Genomic DNA, 23,153 nt, shown 5'->3' on the forward strand with positions numbered 1-23,153 from the left:
TGCTCACTGTAAGAAGCCTCCTGTGCCACCAACTTGGCTGATGGTGATGAGGGAAGACTTCCTGGCACTCTGATTGACAGTTTGACTTTTTAATGGTGACATTGACAGGGTTAAATGCCACAGAAAGAAAGATAACTCTGAGAATTGGAAAGAACTTGTTTTGCTACAAGGAAATAGTTAGGGACTTTTGGAAACACTTTTATTGAAAAGATGGGTAGAATCCAGGAAGACACTTTAGTCATATTTACCTAGAACGAAAAACTCAAGTAGAAAACACATAAACTTTTCTATTTCAATTAGGTCTTGTTAAAATGCAGGTTCTGATTCATTCTTGGATGAGACTTGATAGTCTACATTTTTAACAAGATCCCAGGTGATGTGGATGTTGCTAGTACGATACATCTGCTACACTTTAAGGAGCACAAACCCAGATCACTTTTCTGAGGCACTGATGATTTATATCAACTGACAATTTGGTCTATAAAATCCCAAGATCCAGGGAATCCACGCTTACCATTAGTTACGCGTAGATCGACAACTCAGCCCACTTTCTATGTGTGAACTGTAACCAGTTAAGTTGCATTTGAGGCTCTGGAAAATAATAGTGATTTTACACCAGCAGCCTTGGGTTCAAATTCACTCAATTTCTAACTGATAATCTGGGTTACCACCTGTAGGCTGCAAGATGAGAGCCGTTTCCGTTTCTTTTCTCTAGACTATGGTGAGGATTACAATCGAAAATGTAAGTGAAAGTAGTTCATGAACTATAACCTAAAAAGAAAAAAAGAATGACGCAGAATGAGCAAAACAAGATCTTTCATTCCCCAATTTTTAAAAGGAGCGGGACCTAAAATAAGAGGTGGGGCTCCGGGACTATCCCCGTGGGCGTGCAAGGAATGTGCCATATTATGAGAGGGGCGCCTCATTTCAAATGAGCCGTAATATATAAGATTCTGTACTCAATGTTATCTTTCAATTATGAAACTCGAAATACGAACTTTTCCATTACATCCTCCAACTGCCACCTAACTCAAAGTTCAGGGACACTATTTTGCTTCACTCTACTAGTTTTCAAATAAGGTCCGCCCCACGCATCTCCGTCCCTTTCTCGCATCCACTCGTCACTTTTCTGCCCCCGCAGCCCGTGGCCCCCGCCCGCGGGCTGGAGTTTCCACTACGACTGGAGCCGAGGTAATGGACTCCTCTATCTACTTGACGGTGGCGGGGGAGTACGGGGCGCCACGTTCCGGAGAACGGTAAGACCCCCGGGAGACGCGACGTGGAATGAGGACAGCATGCAAGTGGAAGACGCGGCGTCGAGGCAGGAGGGGGAGACGCGAGGGCCGCAGCCACCGCGCCAGCGCGCAACTTCGTCCTCAGCCGCGCCACCACCCCCAGAGCCTTCTGAGGATGGCACGGGCGGGAGGGGGCGGGGCCGGGCGCGCGGCGGCCGCCTTCGCTGCGGCCGGAAACAATAGTGCAGGAGTCGGAGCCGCACGGAACGGCTGCAAGGTACGCAGAGTTGGGCGGTAAAGACCCTGCTCCCTGGTCCCCGACCTGCTTGCGCCGCGGCCCCGCCGCCCCCGCTGTCCCCGCGGTCCTCGCTGTCCTCGCTCTCCGAGTTTCGCGTCCCCTCGGGTGCCCCGACGGATGGAAGGAAAGGTGCATTCGGGACCGCGGCCACTTGAGCGGCGGACGCGACTCTCAACGCCGGAGGCTGGGCTTGGGTCCCACTGCCCTAGGCGCTGAATTCGGCAGACCAGAGCAGTGGTCCTCGAACCTTCTCTGGGTGGCAGGGAATCCAGGGCGAGGGAGACCTACGGCTCCTCCCGACTTGGCCACCCCGCGTCTGGCGGTGCCGGAGCCGCTGTCGGGCTTTGGACATTGCGGGTGCTTTGGAAGCGGGCGGGACGCTCAGCTCCGGGGTTTGCGTTTCCACGTGCATTTTCCCGCCGCTGATCTCCGACGGGAAGCCTCACTACGCCAAGTTAACGAAACCCATCTAACACAATGAAGTTAGCAAAGCGGGGTCCGAAGTGGTCGTTTTTTCCTTCATTTAACTGCGTTAAGTAGGCTGACAGACCCCGGCAGCTGAAAAGGCCTCGTTGCTCTTCTTTCTGTGTGCGTTCCAGGGATGGAGGGGCACACTAGAAACCCCGTAAATAGCTTTCTTTCAGATGGCCATCTCAACCAAATGAAATACAGGACTACAAAAAAAGGCCTTTGGGTAGAGTGTCACCTATGACAAGGCTTTAAGTTTTCTAGGTTTGTGTCTTTGCACACAAAAAAGTATGTTATTGAAGTGCAATGCTTATGGCGATGCTTGTTTGATGGACTATTGCGTTAGATAAACTGAACAGCATCCCTCTTTTCCTAGAAGTTCCTAGTATTGCTGTAAGCCCTAAGGGCAGGTTCTTGAAAATGCGTTAACTTTGCTTTTCTGTTCCTTAATAGAGGCACTATGAACGAAGAGGAGCAGTTTGTAAACATTGATTTGGATGATGACAACATTTGCAGTGTTTGTAAACTGGGAACAGACAAAGAAACACTCTCCTTCTGCCACATTTGTTTTGAGCTAAGTATTGAGGGTAAGTACGGAGTATAGATTCATTTTATGGCATGAGCTTTCTACTATATGTGAACTAGTTATAAGGTAAAACAGATGTTTCTTAAATGATTGCAAATTGTGCCAAGTATGAAGTGTGGAGATGTGAAAGATAAGGATTTATGGAAAGGAAGCTGAAGTTAGAGCAGCCATGAATTTAAGAAAACCTTTTAAAAAACTTACACAGTTCTAACCCCATTTTTACTAATATAAAAATGAGATGAGTATTGATTGATGAACATGTTTTCTGCTTTGAGAACTTACGAAATTGTTAGATTTTAACAGACATTTGTGAGTGTGCGTGTGTGTGGTTTATTTTGTTCTAACATTAAGAGCTAAGGTAACTAAACATTTACTTTGATGGACAAGTGTAATTTAATTCCTTTGGCCTGCAATTCTAGTACTTAATGTGAGCTAGAACTCTTCCGGTGCAGTCTTACTATCTAGAAAAAAATTTTTTTAAATTTTTAGATAACCTCTTTTCAGTGGTCTCACATACTTTTAATAATCTTTTTATACATAAAAAGGGCTTTTACAATTTCTTAGTAGTATCCCTAAGAGTATATGAAAAAGAGTTCTCCAAATAAAAAAAAAAAAGAAAGGAAGGAACTGTTATTGAAAGTATGTGTTGGAATTAGTGCATAGTTAATGTGTCTATAGATAGCAATAGTTTGGTCCCAAGAAAAATGTGAAAAATGTTTCTTTAATCTTGATGTTGTCATGATAAAACTGATTTATTTTATTGTCTATGCTACTGCAGTAATCTCCCACTTTTTCTAAAAGTCTTGATTTTTAAAAATATTTGAGTCACACTAAAAGGAATCTTAATATTCTGGCAATAAAAAAATTTGCTTGTCATTTGTATTTTGAATTGTAACATCAGCAGAGAGATCTTGTTAGACTTGTAGATTTGGGGTGGTTTCAAAGCACTATTTCATTGTTTTTGCTGGGTTACATATTTGAAAATTTTCATTATCTTTCTATTTATTAAGTAGGAGAAATGAAATGTTCCTATCATTTAAAAAAAGAAAAGAAAAAGAACACGTTAGGATTCTCTACTTTGAGATTCCTATTAGGACTTTTCAGAAATTGTTGTAGGCACCAAATTAATATACTTAGATATTCTATAGTAAAAGACAAAATTATAGCCATAAGTAGACTACTAAAAACATGAATTAATTATTTGACAGTCATCTTTTATTTAAGATCATACTAGTTATGACAGTTTTGTTGTTATACTCTGGAAGAATTGTAGTTGCTGAACAGATTATTGATGGAAGATCATGGATTTCCTATAGGTTTCCTGTAGGCTTTAATAAGTGTAGTAAATATAACTAATTTCAGAGGGATGACTTCAAAAATACGATTCTTTGGTGGCATTTAAATTACCATGCTAGAGTAAAAGATTATAATTTTATGTTCTTTGGGAAAAGAGTTGGCCCTATATATTCTTTCACTTGAAGATTTTAATTTTAAATGGGCAAAAGCATTAGAAATGATCTAGCTCGAACCTCTTTTTTTACACAGAAGGAAACAGCCAGATTGTTGGACTGTTCAAGGTTGCAGTAGTGGCAATAGCAAGCTGTTGTTAAGTCCCAGGCATGTGCTGTGGGCAATTCTGTGCCAGGCACTGTACTAAGCACCTTATGTGGTTTATCTTACTCAGCTCAAAATAGCTCTGGGATAGGGTACTTTTACCCATTTTAGAGGTGATGGGACCTAAGAAATATACTTTGAAGTCGTACAGCAGTAATTGACAGTCCTTGGCTTTGAAGCCTGATAATCTAATTCTAGTGTATGTGATCTTAATTCCATTGATCCAGTGTCAATGGTTATTTCAGTTGATAGGGCTAATATTAGAAACCTGTTTTCCTGAATCCTAACTAGCTACCACTGCGGTTCTGTTAGCCAGCATCTACCAACCAGTGCTTCCTGCTAAATCATTAATGTTACTTGTGCTGTGATAAAATTTTTCTACAGAAATATAAACTTTGACAATTGTTTTTCTACCTTTTTTTTTTTCCTGGTATGTGTTTTACCTGGTTCTCAATCATTATATAAAGAATATACCTAAGAAATATACAAATATTTGATGAAATGTTTATAAATATTTCATCTGTGATAACAGCTATCTCAGTATAAGTCCTACATCGTTGAAATAATAGTTGTCTTTAATTTAAAAAACAAAACCAGTTCTCAGTTTGAATTAGAACTATTTTAATATTCTATTCTACGTACACACAAGGTTTTATGATTTTAATGCCAGTTATACCTTTGTGAGAAAATTATTTTAGAGTTAAAATTTCTTCTCAATTTATCTGAAGTCAGTTCTTGTACATATAATACATTTTCATCCTAACCACACTGACGAGCTAGTGAAGTATAATTACTTTAGTATCCTAAGGTTTTTTAAATCTTAGAAATTTTAGGAAAAGAGGAAGAAAATGAGGATCCTGAATTCCACAAAATTTTAATTTGTATATCAGTGTACAGGTCTTTAGAAACCAATGAAAAAAGGTGGTAATAAAAAAATTCCATACCTAAAAATACCAAGGCATATTCTTTTCTCTGTCAGTAAACATTTTTAAATGTTTTTGTAGTTTCCTTTCCCCTACCATGTTCTCGGCACAGGACCAGCCAGTAAATGTTAAACTATAAGAGGAACTTTAAAAAAAAAATAACATTTACCTTTACTAATTTGGTATAACTTTTTTTATAATAGGTAATGTTGCTGTTGCCTGGTTTCTTTAGTAACAACTAATTGCTAAATTGGTTGTACAGCATTTTTTTCCCCCAGCCAAGAGGCTAGTTAAAAAATCTTTTAAGGAGCTTTTAGGTTAGTTTTTTGTTGTTGTTGTTGTTTTAATTTATTAAGGCGACATTGGTTAATACGAGCACATGGATATTAAGTGTGCGTTTCTATGATAAATGGTCTGTATATTGTTTTGGGCTCTCACCACCCAGAATCGGATCATCTTCCACCACCATGTATTTGGCCCAAGGCTAGTTTTTGAGTCCACAATTGGCCTAGTTAAGAGTTCACAGATTGGTAGTAAACAAAAATGTTTTACACCTTTTGTTGCCTATGTCAGATCGAAACTGGTCTAATCTGATGGCCTCTTGTTTAAAAGCTGTGTGCCTGCATATATTTATAAAAGGAAGACAAAAGAAGAAAGAAATAACAAAAGACAGTCTAATCTTATAAGGAGAGATTTCATTTTGAGCATGGCTGTACATTGCCTTTTTTCTGTGACTAGACAGTAATTAAAAGGAAATGGGTATCTACATTTTTAAGACATAAATGATGTACTTCAAAGACCTAAGACTTATACTTTGAATACATAAATATTTGTAAATGTTCACAAGATTCCTTTTTTTGTTACCTATACTTCACCATGAAAATAACTTGGTGGCCCCGACAGCGTTACTCGGTTGGTTGGAGAACATTGTCCTGATACACCAAGGTTGCTGGTTTGATCCCTGCATATAAATAAGTGGAACAACAAACAAATGAATCACTCTCTCTCTCTCTCTCTCTCTCTCTCTCTCTCCCCCCCCCTTCTGATCCTCCCTCTCCCTCTCTCTTCACCCTCACCCTTCTCTCTCTCTGTCTCTAAAATCAGTAAACCAAAATTTTAAAAAAAGACTTGTGTACATTTAAGATTAAGAGACAGATACATAAACTTATTAATATATATAGCCTGTTCTTGGCTATAAGACACTATAAACTGTTGATGAGTATATGATCAAATACACTAATGTGCATTACGTATAGTTGATTGTGCTAAAATTTCAAAAGTTGTGTAATGACCAAATTACTACTATCCCTGAGCTGTTGAGGCTTGGAGGGACGGAGCCCGGGGTGCTCAGGGAGCCGATAATGAAACTCAACAGTAATATAACAAAGTCATAAATGAGACTAGAGAGGGAAATGATGCAGAGTTCTAGTCCATTGCTTCATGCTATCTGTTTTCATTTTGTGCCAAAATGCACAAATAATTAGTATTTCTACTTTCCGCTAATAATTTGCTTCTTTCCTACTCTGTAGAGAAACTTTTTTGTAAGACTGGGTCAATTCCCCTTATGCTAAGCAAAGTTTCCAGTGTAAGGTGGCCTTGCTAGTTGATTGGTAGACATTACTAATGCTTACTGGTCCAACTCAGTTGGACTTTGTAGTCCATCTCAGTCTTTTTTTTTTTTTTTTTAATGATTTTATTTATTTATTTTTAGAGAGACAGGAAGGGAGGGGAAAAGAGAGGGAGAGAAACATCACTCTCTTACTGTAAGGCTGCCCCTCATGCACCCTACTGGGGACCTGGCCCACAAGCCAGGCTTGCGCCCTGCCTGGGAATCGAGCCGGAGGCTCTTCAGTGGAAGGCCTGCAGGCCGGCACTCAGCCCACCAAGCCACACCAGCCAGGGCCATCCATCCCACTCTTTATTCTCACCTAATTTGTTGAATTTTTCCAGATGCTGGTCCAAATTCAGATCCTTAGTAACCTTTCCAACAAGAAGAATATGTAGGTGTTTTCTCTTGGTTAAGACACTGGTGAACCTAATCCTTTATGTTTTAATCTCATTCTTGATTCTCTGTGTCTTTGCCTGAAATGCTGTTCACACGGTCAGTAGTCACAGGGAACACTTTGGATCTCAATATTAAATCCTTGGGTGCGTTTGGAAGTCAAGACTACTCGGAGTCTTTACAGCTCCTCTCCGTCCTGCTGCTAACACGCTAGTGTCTTTCCACTGAAGTCAGCGTGGCCGCCGCTGTGATGGGGAAGTTGTGTGTGGGTGACTCCATCGGGTATTGGCCTCTTCCCCTTGTTTGCCATAATGGCAGACGTCATGGGTTGGTATTAACTAAAAGAGCATTTTAAAATATAAAGCCTAATGTGAGTTTAGAAGATAATGAGTATTAAACTTCACTAACATCAATAGATAATTTTAGAAATTTTTAAAATATATTAAGAATTAGTGTCTCTCTATTGACATTCTGCTAAAACTTAAAATTTTCCAGCGTTTATTACTGAAAGTAACATAAAACATAACACTATTTGCATAGCACTTCAGAGGTTGGAACATACTTTTATATTATAGCACCTTCAGGGTAATCTCTGTATTATATAGGAAATTAGCATTAAGTATGAGTTTCAAATAAGGTAATCCTGAGTTTTGCTCAGCAGCAGTATCGTAGCCAGAGAGGTTTGTCTGAGGCCCAATTATTGCTAGTTGTGGGAGGTGGGGAAGTAATGTTAAGTTTGAAATCAAAGTGGCTAAGTAACACTGTAGAACTATCAAAACGTTATCAGCAATAGTTCTAGTTAGAGTGGATACAGATTATTCTAGTCCAATTTAGCACACCATCTTTAGGATTTTGATAAGGAGAATAAAGCCATTCCATACTAAGCCTTTGATTTGTAGTTTGTAACTAGGGAAGGGTGCCTGCCTTAAGCTAGTGTATCTATTTCTGATAGCTTTTTGCCATTACTGTCTCAACTATAAAACAGGCAAAATAATTCGTGAGTACCCATAAAAATCTAAATCTTAGAATTAAAGCTATGTGGTTGAGTCCATTGCAATTTTTACATACATTCATTTACTGAATATTAATTGAGCAGCTGCTCTGTGCAAGAAATTGTTCTGGTAGCTGAGTGTAAGACAGTTAAAACATTTATAAATCCCATTCTTACCAATATTATCTCAAGACTACTTTATTTTCATACACTTAAGCCCCCTTTCCCCTATTACGCCATACCCTGATTTCTTCTCTCGCAGTATCACCAGAAAGTCTTTAAAACAGATCTGACCATGGCAGTCATTGTCTTAGAACTCTCCATTGATTCCTTGCCATTTTCTTCAGGTTAAGCTTCAGCTCCCTAACAGGACATGTAAGTATAGTTCATGATCAGGCATCCCTCCCTCCCTCCCTCCCTCCCTCTCTCCCCTCTTCCTCCCTCCTCTCTGCCTCCCTCTCTCCTCTCTCTCTCTCTCTCTCCTTCCCTCCCCTAAATACCATTTACTTCTTCTTCCCAGTATGCAACTGCTTGATTTTTGGAGTACATGTATTCAATAGAGGTGATGATAAATAATACCACAGCCAAAGTTCACAGGACTGCTGTGAGGATCACAGCAGATGATGAATATAGCAGCCTTTTGGTAAAAATATTTTGCAATGCAAATGTCTGTATTAATTTAAATTCAAGTATAGAAGGGTTTTGTTCTCATCTGAAAAGATGAAATATCACTGAAAAGATTGCTGTGATTGGTTGGTATATTAAACAGCTTCTCTACCGACACAATAATTTAATGTTTTCTACACTTTGAAGAGGTTCGAATTTATCTTGAGTTGGTTTTCAGTAGTTTTTTCCTCTTCTAACTGCCATTATTTCCCCCACGTAGCAGCTGCTCAGCACATCCTTTGACTCCTGTTTTCTTTGTTTTTATCAACAGTAGGATTTGTGTTCAGTTATCAGTGTCTTTTTTTCCCCTCACCCTTTTGGGTCTTTGGATCTCAAACAAGGTTGCCAGATAAAACTATAGTGTGTTTATAATTTTACTTCGAGGGAGGAGGACTGCTTTCATTTGCTGGTTAAATACCTTTCTTTGCTAGATACGTTGTTAGCCTCAAAAAAATTCTTGCAGTCTTAAAAGAAATTCAGACTTTTAGGCATGTGTGTCTTTTACATTTCAGCATATTAATCTTTTTTGTTTCACTTAGCTCATTGGAACATACAGTACATTACTTTAAGGCTAATTTGTCTGGGACTAGGGGACACTTTTTTCTCAAACCAAAATTTATGTCTTTATAGGCGTTTTTAAATATTTTTCATTGAAAAAGAAAACAGTTTGCCTAGTATAGGAAAAATAAAAGTACAGAAAATATAAAGGATATTAAGAACCATAATCCCACCTATCCACCAGTAATCTTTTAATGTCTTTGGTTCTTCTACCTTATTTCTGCGGTAGACTGTGTACGTGCATGCACGCTCTCATGTGTGGTAAATTTGGTTTAAGAAATGAAATCAAGCTATGTGTATTTCACAACAAGCCTTTTCATTTAATGTGTTCGGAACATCTCTTCATGTTTGTAGGTAAAATTCTACCCTGTTGATTTCTTTTTAAAGGTTGCATCCATCAAATCATAATTTATTTAAGCAGTATCCCATTGATGAAGGTTTAGCTTGCTTCCAGTTTACCAGGACTAACCCGTTCTTATGTGTACATCTTTTTTGCTTGTCTGATTACCTTCCCATTTCATTGTATTGTAACTTAAATTCCCAGGGGAAGACTTCTGGGCCAAAGGTGTGTCTGAAGTTGCAGTCCTGTCTGTCATTTGTTATGTCCACCATTACTACGGAATTAATACCATGTAATAACCATTTTTTTAAAAAAACCTATTTGTTTCATAATGAAAAATTTTACTGTTTGCTAGTTCTCTACCTACCTCCTTTGTTTAGATCAAAGTTCTTTTTACTCTAGAATTGCTATGATGCAATTAACACATGGTCAAAATATTTATATTTTAGCATTTGGCAGTGTGATTCATCAATTATTGTTGCGTTTTTATCTTTTATTTTTCTTATCAAATGGTTGGTGAGTTGTAGTGATTGTTTCCCATCAATCTTCATTTTTACCATTACTTGTTAGTAGTGATTGAATTATAAATGCCTTCAAATTCACTAGCTAGTATATCTCTATTTATCAGATGCTGCTATAAAGCATTTATTTAAGGTGTAGTCAACTAGAATTTCAAGAACAGTGATTCCAATGTATGCAAAACAATTGAGATGCAAAACTGAGGTTTTAAAATAGCTGCAGGACAGCTTTTCATTTTGTTTTTCTTATTTGCTGTAATGAAATAAATCATGCAGGACTTTTAACTGGGCAGACAGCAGTTCAGGAGATGAAGGGCGAAGAGTTTATGTGGCTATTACATTTCTTTCTTCCTAACCTATAAATTTACTTCATGCTTCCATTCATCTGGTGTTACTATAAAGGCATTTTTTTTCAGGCCCTCTCTTAAGTAACATGTATCCTTTAACCTTGTTTATCTTTAGGAAGGATGTTTGTTTCCTGCAAATTAGTGTCTCCATATGCCACCCATAAGTGGATATTTAAAACTGATAATGCAATCATATTAGTTATTTTGAGTAGCTTTTTAGGAGTGTGTTATGACACCTTCATACACAAAAACTTAGAATAAACGGCAGCACATTCAGTTAGAGCCATTTAGGAGAAAAAGATAGAAGTAGAGGATTAGTTGTGTCAATTGGATTATTGATCTAATTTGATATATTTTAAGTACTAGGAAAACAAATTTAGCTTTCTATACTCCGTGCTTCTCTGAGCTTAGTATTTCATATTAGGCTATCAGTAAGAACATGAATAGTTTCCATCATATTGTCATTGCAAATAAATTTGCACTTAATAAATTACCTTTGGTAATTTGACTTAATAAATTACCTATGGACAAACTGCCCTGTCCAATTTGGTAGTTTAGCCACAAGTGGCTGTTCAAATTCAAGTGAATTAAAGTTAAAACTTTAGTTCCTTGGTCACACTGGCTGCATTTCAGCATATTAGATATCACATATATAGAACATGTCCATTGTCACTGTTCTTTTGGACAGGTAGTTATATTAACGTATGGATTGTTATTTTTGTACTCTGTTAGTAATAAACAGTTGCTGTGTAGGTGTTTCCCAGTTTTCCAACTGTTCTAATGAAAAAGCAAGAATTACTGAGAGAGTTTTTTCTTTTTTGACAAGCCACTTGCAAGTTTGCATCTCCTGTCAACACAGGAACTAAGTTCTACCGTGGCTTCCTTGGTTATTTGAGGTTAAGTATCCTTTAACATTATTTCTCTGAACTCCTTGCTCACTGAAATTTGTCTTTGTAATTCACTTACTGGATTAAGTTGCCCTAACTGCTTTATCCTTCTCTTAGCACACACACAAAAAAACTTTAAAATAGAATAAAATATCTCTAAACTGAAATCTGTTATCTAAAGACCACCTGTTGGTATATCTTCCTTTAGGGCAGTGATTCTCAAAATCGGAAAAACAAGTTGCTGAGCCCATCCATATATTGGCTTGATGTGGTTGCCAGTAATTTCATCTGCCAGCAATGCAAAGATAAACAATTACCTATTACTTTTTAAACAGTATGTTGGGTACTTGTACATGACTGACTCTTAAAAGAGTTAGCTAAAGGTGTGAGGTGGGGGGGAGTGAGGCACTCTTTATCCCAGTACTCACCAAGGCGCAGAAGACAACTAATAAAAATTTCTCAGAGGTAGAAGCATATCCTACTGTGAGTTTAAAAAGGAAGTAGGTGCTCTGACTGCCCATACTTGCCTTCTCTCCTCTGGTCTAGTTGCCTACCTTCAGTCCCACGGCAGGATACAGTCTGAGCATCGTCCCACTGGGTGGCCATGATTAGAAATAGATAGAACGCTAATAATGCTTCTTGAATCATGGCTTGGCTGCTGCCGCATGCTCATCAAATGCTGAATAGCAAGATCAAATGGGGTGTCAAAGCATCTCTGGAACAAGCAATATTTACAGACAAGCTATCCAGACCTGTATTGCAGCACAGCCTTAGCATGCAGTATAACTGTCACTAACAGACATGGCTGCAGAGCCTGCTATGTCGTCACAGGTGCCTGCACTCATGAGGGAGGTGATGGTAGGAACTATTTTGAACCGAAAAGCACTCGCCCCATATCAGCCAGTAGCTGCTTCTCATTAGTAACAAGTTCCTGCCAGATATTCTGATTTTGTTTTTAAGAGAAACCAAGAAATTGAACATTGTACATGGATTTTGTTTCTTTTAAAACATTCATGGCCTAAACAAAACTTGTCTGCGGTGTGGATTCAGACTTTAGGCTGTCTGTCGCCACCTCTGCCTGGAGAGCTTTTTCCTGTGTTTCTTCTATTAGAAATGGAAACCTGATCCTCAGAAACAAAGAAGAAACATCTCAGTTTTTTGAGTCTTTCTTAATACAACATAATGCAGCTATCCTCCCATTTTTTACAATTAACACAGGCTTAAAGACGCTCAAGACTCTTAATATGAGCAACACATAAACATGCAAGTGCGTGTTCTCTTAGCATCCAAGATAAGATTGTCATAAAAAGAAAAACACCTTATTGGAAAATTCTTTAAACTGGGCAAAATGTGAGCCTTCATAAAAAAAATATTTTGAAGGAGTACTGCACAAATTGTTGGTCATGTTTGAAGGCGATATGTTTAAAATTTCTTCACAGCATGTTAACAACCTGGAACTTCAATCATAACTAAATTTTGTTGCCTTTTTTAAATATTAAGAACACAAAAATCCACCGTTTGGGAAACCAACGCTGCCAGTTTTGTAATTGTTTTAAGTTTGAAGTTAAAGCCAAAGTGCTTCCTCTCTCAGAGCTAGTCTACTAACAATGTAATAACATGTATTACACTTTACATCCAACTAGTGGTTGTTATATGTGGTCTGCCTATGGAATACCAAATTATTTAAGCTATGCCTTTGACTAGAAAACGAAATATAGTAATCAAATTTGAGGTGCAGTCTGACACAGTAAACATATATGAGGCAGTCAGATGACAGGATCCAAACGTGCACACTGCAGAGTCTTGTAGCATGAGAGTAGTCAGCTGTGAGACAGTGTGGTTGAACCAGATCAGCTGGTGAACCATCAGGAAAAGATTGCGTAGCTTACCTCATTGTGAACAAATCATAAAGGCCTTCTTCAAGAGGCCATAGGTGGGAAAGCCAGGGATAATGGGACATGTGATAGAACTTGTGTTTTCGTTTTTGTGGCTATTCTTTAGTGCCATTTGGAGTATATCATCTTATTACAGGGGGGAATTATGTCACTACAATAGCCAGATTAAATATAAGCATGGAAATAGTGTAAAAGGGTAACAGTGGTAGACAGACAGATCTACATTTGAGTGGCTTTTGCTCTTCTCTGGGTTTACCCAAGTTTTCTTAAAGTGAATTGATCTTCAAAAGGAGCTTGAATAGAAACGGTGATAGCATGCCATATGGCTTAGTGGGAGGGTTCTCAAAGAATGTGAGAACGATATAACAAAATCAGATGAGGGGGAAAACGATAAAAAAGAAAACTATTAAATAGGGACAGATTAACTTTTTTAAAATACCACTGTTCGTACAGAAATATACTGCCTCTATAAACTTCTTAAAAGCTGCTGTCTAAAAGAAACTAGTACTTAAATGTAAGCCGTGATACCATAAAAATTCTAGAGGAAAATATAGGCAGTAAAATTTCAGATATCTCACATAGTAATATTTTTGCCGATATATCTCCTAGGGCAAGGGAAATAAAAGAAAAAACAAAAACATCAGATTAACTACATGAAGTTAAAAAGCTTCTGCATAGCTAAAGGAACCATCAGTAAAATGAAAAGGAAACCCACTGTATAGGAGAACGTATTTTGGCCAATGATATATCAGACAAGGGTTTAATCTCCAAAATATATAAAGAACTCAGACAACTTAACACCAGGATGACAAACAGTCCAATTAAAAAATGGGCAAAGGACCTGAGAAAACATTTCTCCAAGGAGGACATACAGATGGCCCGTAGACATATGAAAAAAGGCTCAACATCACACTAGCAGTCAGAAAGATGCAAATTAAAGCCACAATGAGATATTACCTTATGCTTGTCAGAATGGCCATCATTAATAAATCCGCAAACAAGTCCTGGCAAGGATGCGGAGAAAAGGAAGCCCTACTGCACTGTTGGTGGGAATGCAGGCTGGTGCAGCCACTAGGGAAAACAGTATGGAATTTCCTCACAAAATTAAAAATGGAATCTCCTTTTTGACCCAGCAATACTGCTTCTGGGAGTATATCCAAAGCATCCCAAAACACCAATTCAAAAAAAATAAATGCACCCCTATGTTCATAGCCACGTTATTTACAATAAGTAAATAACAATCTTATTTACTTATTCCCTGGTGGGGACAGCCTAAGTGCCCACCAGGAGATGAGTGGATAAAAAAGCTGCAATACATTTGCACAGTGAAATACTATGCAGAAGTAAAAAAGAATTCCTGCCGTTTGCAACAGCATGGATAGAACCGAAGACTATTATGTGAAGTGAAATAAGCCAGGCAATGAAAGACAAATACTGTATGATCTCACTTGTGTAACTAGAATCTAAGGAACAGAATAAACTAATGAGCAAAATAGAATCAGGTACAGCAACAAGGAACAGACTGATAGCTGTAAGAGGGTAGGGGAGAGGTTGGGACTGGTTGAAAGAAGATGAAGGGATTAGACAAAGAACACGTATGCGTGACGCATGGGCATGAACAGCAGTGTCAGGATTGCCTGGGAAGGGGGAGCTGGGGCGAGGGGGGCCAGGGGAGGAAATCAGGACAACTGTAATAGCATAAACAAAATTTAAAAACAAAGGAAACAAGAACTTTAAAAAATTAGTAATTGTGGTTGCCAATTAAGGTCTTGGTTCTCTAAAAATAATAACCTTATGATTAAAAAAAGTCACATGGACATCTTTGAAGTATATTTTAAAGAAGTTTTCATAATAGGATGTCAATTACATTGGCCTTCAAAATTTTTATTAGCAAATAATAAGCAGTTCTTGTTGAACTGGTTTGGAAATTCCTTATAAATCAGCTCCTCAAAAGTATCAACTCATTTAATTGCATTTAGATTAAGTCCCTTTCAAAAACTGCTGAGGAAACAAATTAGTGCTTGGCGCTGTTTACATTTGTAAGTGCAATTAAAATTTAAAGTCAGTTGGGAAACTCCGGGATCTCTGAAAATAGCAATTGTTTTTTCTCTTATATTAATTCAAACTGATGAGGTGGAAAAAGCAAAATCACTTAAAGAGTTTATAAAATGGCATATAGATTGGATACAAATTAAGTGGGCTATTTACATTTTCTAAATGAAAATGTAATTTAAGTATCAGAAGTAGTCGATGTATTACATTTTTTAAATTTTTTGTGCCTGTTGCTACTACATGGGGTATTTTAAACCACGAGTATCCAACTTTTTGGCATCTCTGGGCTACACTGGAAGAAGAGTTTTTTTGGGCCACACATTAAATACACAAACACTAAGGAAAACTGATGAGCAAAAAAGGGTTTTAAAGTAAATTTACAATTTTGTGTTGGGCCTAATTCATAGCCCTCCTGGGCAGCATGTGGCCCATGGGCCACAGGTTTGACGCTGTGTTTATGTAACAAATATTTTCAAGGTGAACTTCAAAATTCAGTCAAGTTTTAAATTTTTAGTGAGCGAAAAGAAGAGATGAAGATCTAGATGAATGAGCTACAGTTTACACAAAGCAGCCTTTTAAAAATATTCAGTGTATGTAAATTTTCTGTTGAAATATATAATTGAGTAGAAGTTCCTGATTTTGCTTGGCAGGTTGAATGATTCCACAAGAATGGCATCTCTATATGAGTGCCACTAATCAGTTCTTCAAACTAATGGCCCATTAAACTAAATAATAGGAGTAAGTCCACTGGAAGATCCCTTTAATTAACCTTTGAGCAGCCTGGCAAAACTGCACATCCTGGTTCCCTTAATAGGATTAAAAAAATAGGAAAAAAAAAATTCATTGCAGTAGTCCTTGAATGATAATTGGTGATAAGTGTTGGTTTGTTAGAATATAATTTTAATTCTTGTATATTCATTTCACTCTTTCTGTAATATTCACTCTGCACCAGGCCCTGTGACATTGAGGATGCGTGGAAAACCCACGTGGTCCTCGTTCTCACGGAACTTTCTAAAGGGAGATAAAGGCCAGAACTTACTAACTGAAGAGGCCATTGGAAAATCTCGTGGGATAAACGAATCAGTGGTTAGAAAATATTTCTTAGAGAAAATGAGAACCAGACAGGAGAGGATGACGGCCCAGATGTGTGGTGGGAGCGGTGACGGAGGGAAGCGGGATTGGAGAGGAACTGCTGGACATTCCTGGAGGGGGTGGGGGGCCTGCTGAGATGGACAGCAGAGCATCTCCGAGAGTGGGGAGGGAGCCGCCCAGGAGGACACCCAGGTTCCGTCTCTCAGCAGGGAGAAGGGGGGTTTATGCAGGGGGAGTCTGAGAAGCCAGTGAGACGTGAAGTGGAAATGTACACTGTAGCGGAACTCTTGCCCATGACGCTGTTTGTTTGCTTGTTTTCATTTTTAGAGGACTTTTCTCCTGAGTGTCAGAAAGAATCTGAAGTTTTAGTGGCATTACACAGTAAACTGAACAGTGTGGTTCTCTAATTTGCCATTCATCTCCACAGATTACCGTGTGCAAGTTCTTGCTTAGCTGGGTTCCTAGTATTCATTTGGGCATTTAAGTGAAAGTTAAAAGAAAAATTATTTCTGGAGAAAAAGTTGTATCACATGAATTACTAAGAAGCAACACTGAATGAAAAAACTTTAAAAGTTCATGTTGTTATTCTTCAAATAGACATCTATTATATTGACCAGTTGTTAAAGCTATGGGGTATTACGGGTACATTGGGAAATTCATCATTTCATACAATTTCTTAATAAAAGTTCTGAAGTTTCTAAATAAATTTTTAAAACTTAACAGTAAAATTAGTCACTTTTTGTAGCCTAATTTTGAACCTTTGTATGTGTTAAAGAGTTTCTTTTCATACAGACTTGACAGAGAATCTTCTAATTTACTTTTTAGATTCACCTATTGAATAAATCATTACTACAGGAATGAGTGCTGTGGCAATGGAATGAGAATGAGACCATTTATTTTGACGGGGGGGGCGTGGGAATGGCTAGTCCTCTGTCTGCAGTGAGACCTAACAGAGTATGTACAGCATGAGGAAGCTCTCTAATAAATTTTCTGAGGTTAGTAAAGTAGGCAGGTTTCAGGTTCTCTCTGCCTACCTGCTGTGTATCCAGAGCAATATTAGAATCAAACAGAAGAATGGAGCTATTTGGTTTATAATTCATATTAAATATTGTCTTATGATCTAAAACCTATATAACAAAATTTTTGATATTTTTCTGATACGAAGGTGTGTGAACTTTTTATGTTAATTTATCTAGTTTCAAAGGTGTACCCTGGGTTATCAAATAGAGCTTTAAGGTTTTGTACTTAAGTATTTTAACTTTGCTGGAAATTTAACCTAAGTAGATACAATAACTGGTTTTTTTAAGGCGTATATACACACATAATTGCAGTACAAGTAGCAAAAGGGTACTTAAAATGTGTATGATATTCTAAGTTCAGTTTTTGTGTTCAGTGGAAGAAACAATGCTGACATATTTGAGTTTACCTCGTGAGAACAGTTGTTCACATGTGCTTATAACACCAGTGTTCAGGAGGCACTCTCACGTAGCCTGTGAAGGCCTGCTGGAGAGCCCATTTGGTTATCCGCAGACACTTTTATACCTGATTGACCATTAAAGCGCAAATACTTCGTTATCTTACTGTTATTGGAGTCTGGAGCTCATTTAATAAAATTCTTACAACTTCAATTTTTAAAACAAAGGATGAACTTTTTTCTGATGAGTCAGCTAAAACTTTTTTTAATCTAGCACCTGCGTGGCTTCCCCCTCACTCTGTTTTCACAGCTAAGCAGATTTAGAGTGTTCACTTCTGGCAGGCATTAATTTTCAGCTCCACATCCCTATTTGTCTTTAATATAAAAGCACTGCTGTTTGACTTGAATAAAGTGGCTTAAACTTATGAAAATGTATGAATATTCTGTAGTTTGAAGTTTATATTTGAAACTGTACTCTATATTTTAAAAAACAATTGATTTACGATACTTAAGCTCTACTAAAAAAGATGGGATATGTAGAAGTGTAATAAGAATATTTCCATTATTTCCATATAGAATTGTAATAAGAATATTTCCAATGTATAATGAACATTTGTGAATTGAAGAATTATTCTGTCTATTGTATCTTGTCAGATTGTATTTACTGCTATATGGAAAATGATTTTGTGTAGTGCATTTTTCTAGAAGATAAAATTATCTTGATAAAGTTTTAATAAGTATAAAACGAAAGTGTGAAAACATTTGAGATTCTTTAATTTGTGCTTATTACCTTAACAGTTCATTGACTTTTTGAAGCTTTTATTAAAATGTGTATTTTTCTGGTTCTGATTTATTTTTTGTGATCAGTGGAGGAAACAACAAAAACATAAAACATAACTAATAGTAAAAACATAACTAATAGTAAAAACATAACTAATAATTAAAGAATATGATTTACTGTGCTCTTGTTGCGGAAGAAATTATGAAGCATTACTCTTCTTGAGCCTTAGAGTAGAAATTTTTGCAAGTGTGTACTTCTGGAGGATTGTGAAGAAAGCACAGTAATGTAAAGGCCAAGATCCTGTAAATGTAAATTGCTAGTTCAGTAGCTTTTTATATTGTGTGCAATAACATGCCTCTAGACTGAAGTTAAAGTGAAATCTTTTAAGTCCTTAAAAAGGCTTTACTATTTGTAAGAATTTAATATACTGAACATATAATTAAATTGAAGCAGAATTATTAGACCACATTTTATATTATTAATACCAATATTCTTTAGCATTTTTCCTCTAGTTTACAAACTATCAGTGACTGTGTTTTACTAGATTTGTGTATTAATGCAACTTGGAAAAGCAAAATTTTCTCTCTCTTGTTTTTAATAGGAGTCCCAAAATCTAATCTCTTGCACACCACATCATTAAGGGGCCATAAAGACTGCTTTGAAAAATACCATTTGATTGCAAACCAGGATTGTCCTCGATCTAAACTTTCAAAAAGTACTTACTATGAAGATGTTAAAACCATTTTGAGTAAGAAGATAAACTGGATTGTACAGTATGCACAAAATAAGGATGCAGATTCAGATTCTGAATGTTCTAAAAATCCCCAGGATCACCTGTTTAATTTTAGGCATAAACCAGATACAAAGTTACTCCCACAGTGTGACTTCCAAGTACCAAAGTATTCTGCTAAGTGGATAGATGGAAGTACAGGTGGCCTCTCAGACTGCACACAGAGAATATTGGAGCAGAGAGAAAATACAGACTTTGGGCTGGCTGTGTTACAGGATTCAGGTGCCACTTTATGCCACAGTAGTGAACTGTGGCCTCACAGTCAAAACCAGGCACAGAAAAAAGAAGAGACAATCTCTAATCAAGAGGCAAATGTCCAGTCCCAGCATCCTCATTACAGCAGAGAGGAATGTAAGTAAAATGGGAGAAAGGTGAAACAAAGTCTTACTGGGTTTGTGTTTTTTTTACATTCTGATGTATGTAGTGTTTTAAGAATTTTGCTGTAGAATTATAGATTTGATAAATAGAATATTTAAGTGACAGATTCGCCCCATAAGAAATGAGATGTCCTAAAACGCTGCATCAGTTCTCTGGAATACTGCATAGTATGTCCCAAGCATTGGAATTCTGCAGTACCATGAATTGTTTTTGCCATTCTAAATGAGTAAACCAAATGGAATCAACAAACTTAACTGAAAAGATCAAGGTTCATATAGTTTAGAAATACAGCCTCAACCATTGGCTTACACGCATTGTCACATTGCTAATCCCTACAAGACTAATTGACTGGGAATGGCATTTCAAAAGCAAAAATCTGACATTTTACTTAAGGCTAGAGGTAATGTGTTCTTTAAAGTTAGAAAAGTGACTCATTCAGCCTCCATCTACAAAAACTGGCAGAAGCTGAGATAATCTTAATTGACTTAAATAATTTTACAGCAAGAAAGGACCATGGGTATATTTTTATAAAACTTCTTGATTGGGCATATCTAAGGTTATATAACTAGATAAGCAACATGATTTTTCAGACTGTTTCCAGTACTTTATAGTAGTGTTCTTCAAAATGGGAATCATGAACTGTAACATTTAAGCAAAATTGACTTGATGGGCTATATCAGAATCCAGTGGACCTAATGAAGTGCTTTCCAGTGAAACTTTTGCTTCCAGGAGCAGGGAGGTGTACTCGGAGTGATGTAAAGTATGTTTTTTACTATGGATGGAGGTTAGGATTTAAAAACTCCACACTGCAGGAGGTAATGAATCCAAGGTACTGCTGAATGTTATGTTGGCAGATAAGTACAAATATTTTTTTATATAGGATATTGTGTTAGTGATGAAGACAGCGTATTTTCTCAGGTTGTTGTGGTAATAATGAATATATTTTCATGTTTCAGTGAATTCGATGACTTTTGGTGAGGTAAAGCAACTGAATGCAAAGCTCCAACAGCAAATACAGGGTAAAGAATCAGTGTCAATTTTATTTTATTTTTTTTGCATGTGAAAATTTTGATACAGAAAATCCCCTGTAACAGGGTAACATCAGCTTTATCTGCATTTAAATTTGGAAATAGGATTAAAACCTGTTAGTTTCCAGAGCAGAAAGAATAAGAGAACAACTTCCTTATGAACTGCAGGGGAAATAGGTTTTTCTTTTTTTAAGTGAAAATGAAGACTACAACTTAATCTCTACCTTCTTACTAACATTTTATTGGCTCCCTCCCTACCACTGTGCCTGGTACTGAGCATGTGACCCCCACCCCAACAGTTCTTTCACGCCAGTATGAGCCCTGGTTTTGAGCAATTTCAAACACAAAGCTACTAAGAATAGTATAATGAATACCTTGACCCATTTTTGTCAGCTTCAGCTCTTATAAAAAGCATAGCCAGTTTTCCTTCATCTATGCTTGAACCCATTACCCTCGCCCCATCCCCACCCCAGCATGGATTACTTTGAAACAAATCCCAAACAATATAGTGTTTGTCCAAGAATACTTCAGGATTTACTCTAAAAGATAACTTTTTTTTAAGATAACCAAAACCTCATCATATCTCTTAAAAAAAAAAAATACCAGCTAGTAATTCTCTAACATGAAATATGATACTACACCAACAGTTAACAGTGTTTTGATTCCGCAATTGTCTCTGTACTTTTTTTTTTTTCCCCACACAATTGATTCCCATTTCCATGAGGGAACTACACTCCAAAGACAGTTAAGTTGCTTAAAGAGATCATGCATTTAGTCAGTAATGGATTAAAGGTTCTGACCCCTGTCTTTTTAACTCCAAGGCTAGTGGTATTTCTTGACCACATGGCCTCTCAGAATAATAAAATAATAATAGTAATAGCAACATATATTTATCAAGTGCTTACTTTGTGGTAAGCACTTTACAAGTATTACCGTACTGAATCCTCACAGTCACATTGTGAAAGATTTGCTCTCCTCAAGACAATGCATAAGGGGACACTAAAACATTGTTTACATTACTTTGCCTGAGACTTGTAAGAGTAAGGACAAGGTTTGACATTCCAAGTAGTCTGATTCCAAAGCCACATAGAGGGGTCTCTAGACCGAGGCACTAATGGTGCACTTACTTTCCATAAGTCCTACTAGATATTGACTGAACCTGTTTCTATTTCAAATTGGGAAAAGGGTCTCAGAGGTAGTTGTACTGCCACTTTTGCTGCATGTCTGTATAGTCGTTGCTTATGATGCGTAAGTCTCACTTGGTGGAGAAAGGAACACCATATTCCAGCTGGCTATGCAAAGTATACAACATCCTAAAAAGATCAAAACACAACTGTTTCTTTGGTGTCAGATCATTTTCATTGCAAACATTCACACAGTGCATTCAGTTAAAGTACTTGAAATAAAAATGACAGGATAAGCTTTCTGTGTCCTAAAAATGGAACTTCTTTTTACATTTTTACAGAAGTTTTTGAAGAGTTAACACAGCAAGTGCAAGAAAAAGATTCTTTAGCCTCAGAGCTCCATGTCCGTCATGTTGCCATCGAAAAGCTTGTCAAGAACTATTCCAAGTTACCATGTCTGCAAGTGGGACGAACAGGAATGAAGTCACACCTGTCCATAAACAACTGAGCTCAACTGAACACTTACTTCCTACACCCTACCAGTTACTGGTCTGCCAGGCATGCAAACGCAGAACAAGATGAAGACAGTTATGGTTCATTTTGTTATGGTCATTAAATTTGCAAAGCTTAAAGGCAGTATTTATCTTTGTCAAATAAAGCGGATCATTGCACTTTAGGCTTCTAGGGTAAATCATTTTGGCTTATTTTGGGAATCTTTTTTCCCATAATTACTAAGTGGCCCTTTTACCACATAATGACTGTTTAAATATACTGTTACAGTGTGATTTTATTACACACAGTTTAATGTAATTAATTCACCTTTCAAAACAATAGGTTAACAAACTCCTTAGATTAGTCTGAACTACTAACGATAAAAATTTTAAGAGGGAAATGAAATTCGTAATATCACCTCTTATTTATTATGAGCAATATTTTAATATGAAAATTTTATATATAAAAATGCTATTTTAGGTACCTTTCCATTCTCTTTATAAATGTATTTGAATGGTTCTGTATATTATATTTACACTTTCATGCGTAAGTATGTTACCCATATTTCAGATCACTGCATTTTATTCTCTTAATACACTGCTTTTACAACTATTATCTTGTTTTCCAAAGATAAATGTATTTTGGAGTAGAAATCTATCTAGTTGAATTGTTTG

At 37.1% G+C, this 23,153-nt stretch overlaps 1 protein-coding gene across 2 annotated transcripts; it reads left to right on the top strand.

The window, feature by feature from the left end:
- Positions 1–1,464: 1,464 nt before the first annotated feature.
- CUNH21orf91 (chromosome unknown C21orf91 homolog) lies at positions 1,465–22,851 on the top strand. 2 transcript variants are annotated; one of them, XM_054576661.1, is made up of 5 exons: positions 1,465–1,512; positions 2,455–2,588; positions 19,269–19,808; positions 20,792–20,854; positions 22,329–22,851. In XM_054576661.1, exons 2-5 carry the CDS (start codon positions 2,462–2,464, stop codon positions 22,493–22,495), a joined length of 897 nt encoding a protein of 298 aa, XP_054432636.1. In that variant the 5' UTR covers positions 1,465–1,512; positions 2,455–2,461; the 3' UTR covers positions 22,496–22,851. The 2 variants fall into 2 exon arrangements, with proteins under 2 accessions (XP_054432636.1, XP_054432645.1); XM_054576670.1 differs by lacking the exon at positions 20,792–20,854 and having other exon boundaries at positions 22,329–22,358.
- The last annotated feature ends 302 nt before the right edge of the window (positions 22,852–23,153 follow it).

The sequence above is a fragment of the Pteronotus mesoamericanus genome, unplaced genomic scaffold, assembly GCF_021234165.1.
Source record: "Pteronotus mesoamericanus isolate MK-2021 breed Mesoamerican mustached bat unplaced genomic scaffold, CSHL_Meso_final contig_116, whole genome shotgun sequence".
In the NCBI taxonomy this organism is placed as follows: Eukaryota; Metazoa; Chordata; class Mammalia; order Chiroptera; family Mormoopidae; genus Pteronotus; species Pteronotus mesoamericanus.

Bases quoted from the DNA above. Each gene is read 5' to 3' on its own strand.
- CUNH21orf91 (XM_054576661.1), top strand. From the start codon at position 2,462: ATGAACGAAGAGGAGCAGTTTGTAAACATTGATTTGGATGATGACAAC. The intron at 19,809-20,791 runs GTAAGTAAAATG...TTCATGTTTCAG, and splicing joins TCATTACAGCAGAGAGGAAT to TGAATTCGATGACTTTTGGT. The intron at 20,855-22,328 runs GTAAAGAATCAG...ACATTTTTACAG, and splicing joins GCTCCAACAGCAAATACAGG to AAGTTTTTGAAGAGTTAACA.